The sequence below is a fragment of the Egretta garzetta genome, unplaced genomic scaffold, assembly GCF_000687185.1.
Source record: "Egretta garzetta isolate BGI_Z169 unplaced genomic scaffold, ASM68718v1 scaffold598, whole genome shotgun sequence".
Lineage (NCBI taxonomy): Eukaryota > Metazoa > Chordata > Aves > Pelecaniformes > Ardeidae > Egretta > Egretta garzetta.
The window spans coordinates 1,015,831-1,021,687 of NW_009260621.1; the positions used below are offsets into that span (position 1 = coordinate 1,015,831).

The following is a 5,857-nucleotide window of genomic DNA, read 5'->3' on the forward strand; positions in this document are numbered from 1 at the left end:
GGCGCTGCTAGGCGGGAAAGCCGCCCCTGCTGGGGTACAGAGCCCGGGCCGTGCGGGCCGCGGATCCCTTTGCAAGCCCCGAAGGGGGAGCCATCCTTGTTTGTTGGGCTGTAATATTGTTTTCCTAATTTTCTTATTTTTTTTAGGAAAACGTAGATCCCCAGAGAACAGCGTTTCTACTGCGCAAGCAGTGGACCCTATACAGCGTGAGCCCTCTGTACAGATTCTCCAACGCTCAGCTGAGGGATTACGCTAGGCTGCTCAGTGCTTTTATTGCTGCCGAGAAGCAGAAAGGATTGGCGGTGGAAGTAGGGGTTGAGCTGGACATCAAAGTGGCTGTCTCCAGTCTTCCAGACCTGAAGGGTAGTGACCAAGACCAGGCTGCCATTCTCGTGCAGGTAAGGAGTCTTTCTAGCAGTTTTGATAATTATAATTGAGACCTGCATTTTACAAGTTGCTTTTGCTCGGTCTCTTACTAAACCCTAGCTGTATGGAATAACTACTGTAGTATCTTTTGAGATTTAATGAAAGCGAGCCCTGGCTATTTTTAACTGGAACAGAACATCTCATAAGCAATGGATATGTTTATTTGCAATTTTGAGTTCAACTCTTTGATAAGATCAGAGTAAGACTATAAGGAGAAATCTTTGATTTTTTTAGTTTGGCAGTCAATGTACTGCAAGAACTCAGGTTATTGAGCTTCCTGGATAAAGTTGGTATAATCCTACCTCCTGGCCGTAGCTCAAGTCTAATGAATACTTCTCATACGCTTTGCCTGAAGTTAAAGATGCTACTGAAATGCCAAGTTGAGTATGGCAATGGTTACAAGACATACCATGGACTGGTTCTTAAGCAGCATAAACTCAGATTTCAGGACTGTTCCCAGTGAAGTAAAAGGTGTTTCTCCCACTGTTTTTGACAGAATTGCCCATGTTTTTTAGGGATGTAATGGACAGATTGAATAACTGTATGAGCTTTGCAGAAAAGAATGTCGTATGCAAGGCCCTGAGAAAAATCTTCTACCAAACGCTTGAAACTATAAACCAGAAACCATCTTTGGCTAAAAAAAAGTCAAACTTGCTCTGTAGTATTCATGTGCTTCTTTTCCCCATCCCAGCTTTCTTCAAGATCACCAGCTTCCCCAAAAAACTCAGAAGAGAAACTGGTATGGTTGGGCTGGTTCTGCTGTGTGGCTGGAGATGATCTTTCACAGAACGTGCCAGAGGACTTCACTTGCTTACCTTTGTTTCTTGCTAATGGGGCAGAGAGTTACACGTCCATTGTTGGAAGCTGGTTTCAGAAGACTTTTGACTGCCGCTTCCGCCGTTTAGCCATCAGCCCTCTCAACCTCAGCTGGATGGCAGCTATGTGGACTGGATGCAAAGTGGAAAAAACTGCATCTGCCATGGAACTTGTTTTCTCTGTCCCCCGTCTGCCCCAGCCTCTGGATATTTCATATGCCATTCATCCAGAGGATGCAAAAGCTCTATGGGACACAGTCCAAAAAACGCCAGGAGAGATTACTCAAGAAGAGGTGGATGTCTTTATGGACTGCCTTTACTCTCACTTCCACAGACACTTTAAGATCCATTTGTCAGCCACAAAACTGGTGAAAGTTTCTACAGCAATTGCCTCAGCGCACTGTGATGGGATTGTAAAGGTGAGGTTTTTAAGTAGCATGTTGTCCTAACTAATGCTGGACAAATAAAAGGCTTCCTGTTTCTTATGCATTATTTCCTACAAAAAGTTAGTTAGCTTTTATTAGTCCTAGTTAGTTCTGGTGTTGGAGCAGCCATCAATACAGTACTTTACTACTGTATTGCAGCAGCAGCTAGTAACCCTGGTCTTAAGCTAGAAATAGATGTATTAGCTAAGGGATGAATAGGAAAGCTTCTTTGCTCATTTGGCCGAAGCTTACACTTAAAAGATCCCAAACTTAAACAAAAACCTTAAAAAAAGTTAATTAGTTTTGTAGTACTGCAGTTAAGATATAGACAGAAGACACATAATTAACCCGCTATTTAAAAAAACTGATGTGTGGGTGAGCTGAGATACAACAGATAATCTTAAAAGTCAAAAAACCATCTTGCTTAAAACTATTTCACTTGCAACCTTTTTCATAAAGGTGCTGGTCTCCCTATAGAGGTATCTACAATATGCTCTATAAAACCATAGAGAATTAATACTTCCTGAAGTTTCTTCAAGCAATACAACACGGTCCTCTGGGTTAAAGAACGGTTTGTGTATGCAATTGCTTAAATCTTGTCTAGCATGTGCTGACTTCATTGTTCTGGGTACAGAGGGAATGTTAGGAGCTACAACTGGGACTCCACTCATGCACCTCTTTTCCTGGAGTGCGAGTTCATCAAATGAAAGAAAATAAGCTTTGCTGGGAAGCATCTCTTTAACAGTCTCAGCCTTTGATAGGACAACTGCAAACCACTAAATGTTAGCATTACATTGCCTGTTTTCTGTCACAGGTAAGTAAACACAAGAGCTAGTCAACTGAATAGGCTTTCTGAAGAAGGTTCTCTTCTGGCAAGTGTGTTCTGCAAACTCAGTTATGGCTCTTCCATAAGAGGGATAATGAGTTCAAGTCAGACATCAGTATGGCAAAATATGGGTATTCAAGGAAACTGGCATAGTCGCCTTCTGACGAAAGGAGGGAGGTAGCAGAAGTGCTAGGATTCTCCCCTTCCAAAACGCTTGAGTAGGAGCTGGGCATTTCTTAGGTACCCTGCTTCACATGGGACAGGAGCAGAAGTTGGAGGGCTCTGAAAGGAGCAGCATGGAGGCATGTGTGTTTTCTCCATCCCCAGGGTCAAAATAGTAACAAAGGTGCCTTGCAAGCAACAATAGAGAAGCTGGCTAATCACATGGAACACTTGGTAGTTGGCTTCCGACCATGTAAGGGTGTGAAAATCTGGCAACTGCAATTTGTGTTTTGACATGCTTTTTTTTTCTTTTAGTTTCTACAAAGCCAATACCTAACTGGAGTGCTGATGCTGCTGACAGAACTAGCAATCTCTCAGATACAGTGAGAGTCATTTCAGCAAATCTTCATGTGAAAAAGGCTTCTGCTGGAAGATGTATGCTGAGAAACAGATTGGAAACTCACTCCTGCAGCATCTGTTGTCCTTTCATGCTGGCTGACCAAAGTTGGACTCCAACTCCTGCACTCAACATCATAGCTAGCTGTAATTCAAGCTCACATGCAGCAAAGATGAACATTTTGCCCTAAAGAAAGGCTACAGTACAAATTTCTAAGAGCTGATTAAGCACCTTTGTTTTATCATAGTCACTTTGTTCATTTATGTAAACTTTGCAAATTCTTGGATGCAACTTATTGACAGGTATTTCTGTTGTTTCAAATACAAGTTAGTTTTCAATTAACTACGTAACCTAAGCTATATAGACCTTAGCCTTAGCTTGCGACTACTCTTGGGCCAGTCCAAGTGCAAAGTCAAGCACACCTGAGAAAGGGTGCATGCTCTACAACCCAGGGCAGAAAAATCCAGGTCTCCAGCTTCCTTTCTAGCTTGCTAAGGCCAGTTGGTAATGGTCATAAAGTGTTCATCTGTGTCCTGGGTGGGCTAAGGCAAATAGTGTGAGACTGACAACTGCCTTGTGCGCCCAGCCCGTTGGTCCTCTCAGACAAGTTAATACATAGGAAATTGAGGTCTGTGTATAAGCTAGATACTTACTACATTTTGCCTGATGTTTGTTGTCTTGGATGTAGTTTTGTAGGCCACAGAGCTCTTAGGGTTGGAGCTAGGGCTGCTAAAACTTTATACTAGACCTCTTCCTTCTACATGGCAGGTAGGAGTTCAGAGACCTAGTAGTTGTAGCTTAAATAAGCAGAAAGGGAGTAAGTACATGTTAAGTATTATGATTTTTGTATTACAGTACTAAATAAAGAAAAAAAATTGCCATCTTTTGCCAATAGTTTGGTCCTGAGTAAAGACCACCTCTGTCTGATTAAATATATGCTTGTGTGGTGCTTATTTCCAACTATGGCTTACCCACCTAAACTACAAATTGTTACCTATTAAACAATTCTGTGAGCAGCAATGTGTAAAGTCTAGTTTCCTATACAATTCACTTTTAATGGCTTCATGCTTCTGCAATATCTCTAAGGTCTGATGAGTTTGTGCTGAGACCTTCCCCCAAACAGGCATGCAAGCCTTCCTTTCTTTGCCCAATCATGTAATTTTAGCATTTATTTGCCAGCTGTCACTAAAAGCATTCTTCTCCCCAGCAACATTGCTATGAACCAGTCATGCAAACATGTAACTGCCTAACATGACATAATTAGATAACTACTACTTTTAATAGTTATTTCCAGAATTAGCCAAAGAAATATTCACTTAGTTTTAGCGTGAACTTACTCGCTGAAGATGGATTATTTTTGCTTGTAAAGGTTGCAGTCTGTGAAGTGATCTTACCCTGGTAGAAGCAGCTAAGCAATCTTCTGAAGGTCTCAACAGCACAAGCTATTTAAACTATCATTTCTGGTGCTTTAGTTTCTTTTTATGAAACATCTTTGACAAAGTTTGCTATCTTGATTCAGAGGAACACTAGGTAAAGCAGGAGTAGGAGGTCTGACATAACTGGCACCTGTATTTGATGTGAAAACAGGACTATTACACCCCTGGCTTAGTTTAAACCTAATACTCAACTCTTTCCAACAAATTTGCATAAATAATATTCAAAAAACTAAATTCTGCATAGTCTCTTTTAACTTCTTCCTTGCCTCAATACCAATAGTATATGAAGCTCCAGTGGATATGTGTCTGAACTACAGCCGTACTCAGCTTTCAAGAGTGATGCTTTTTGTCTGCATGCGGTATCTACTACAGCCTAGCTGTAAGGTATTGCTGGAATGAAAGGCTACTTTTTTTTTTTTTTTTTTTTTAACATGCTTGTCTGCAAATTGGGCTATAGCCCTCATTGGTAACTGCAGGTAAGTGAACAGAGCTAGATTTAGCCAGATAGTGCAGATACTTTCTTCCAGAAAAAGCTGGTTCCAAGCAATATGCATCTAAGCATATAGATGGTAACACCAAACAGCAGAGTTTTAAACCAGTTTTACTTGGACTGGTATCTGAAAAAAACCAAAGCCCAGCATCTATGTCCATACAAACTATACAAAAGCATAGTTCACTGCTTTCACCCAAAGGAACAAACAAAGAACAGCATAGAAGAAATTTATTAAGATAGCACTATTTATACAAGTTACTCATGCTAGAAAAAAGCATAAATGATACATGTAAACATTTGTTTACAGAATACTTGTTTTCCTTGTAAAGGTGCAAATGATCTTCATATGTAAACACAAGAATACCGACCTTTAGGGGAAAAGGGGCTTTTAAAAAAGTTTTAATGACCCATTTATTACTGTAGTGTAATTTTTACTATATTCAAGCACATTAAAATGCCGAGTTACATGAATTAAACTATGAAGTTAAAGAACTTAATATGTCAGCACTGCCTTTTTCATCTCAGGAATTTACAGTAAGGTCCAAATGGTATCAGGTGCAAAAGGTCATTCTTTCATACTAGATAGAAATCACAGTACAAACATATCAGAACCTTTGAGTCTAGAGTTCCTCCTTCCTCTCCCCCCACCCTTGGGTGCCTCCACAGTCACTGAAACATGACAGTTACTCACAGTGCCAGCCAACAGTTCCTCCCCCCCAAACTCTTTAATGAGCCTCATGCCTTTCCTTGGTCTAAACAAACACAGGCAAAGTGCATAAAAATCACTGAAAGGGAGGGTGCCATCTCATCACGGTCAGTGTTTTACGACAGGAATTCTGAAGACACAGACATGAGGCAGGACGGCAGCTAAGATGGT

General features: G+C 40.8%; 1 protein-coding gene across 1 annotated transcript in view; it reads left to right on the forward strand.

Moving 5' to 3' along the window:
• CENPL (centromere protein L) overlaps positions 1-3,900 on the forward strand; it is a 4,832-nt gene extending 932 nt beyond the window's left edge. The window contains exons 2-4 of the mRNA XM_009645348.2: positions 147-398; positions 1,118-1,660; positions 2,970-3,900. Of these exons, the coding sequence (XP_009643643.1) occupies positions 147-398; positions 1,118-1,660; positions 2,970-3,041 (867 nt within the window). The 3' untranslated portion in view covers positions 3,042-3,900. The remainder of the gene's footprint in view (positions 1-146; positions 399-1,117; positions 1,661-2,969) is intronic.
• The last annotated feature ends 1,957 nt before the right edge of the window (positions 3,901-5,857 follow it).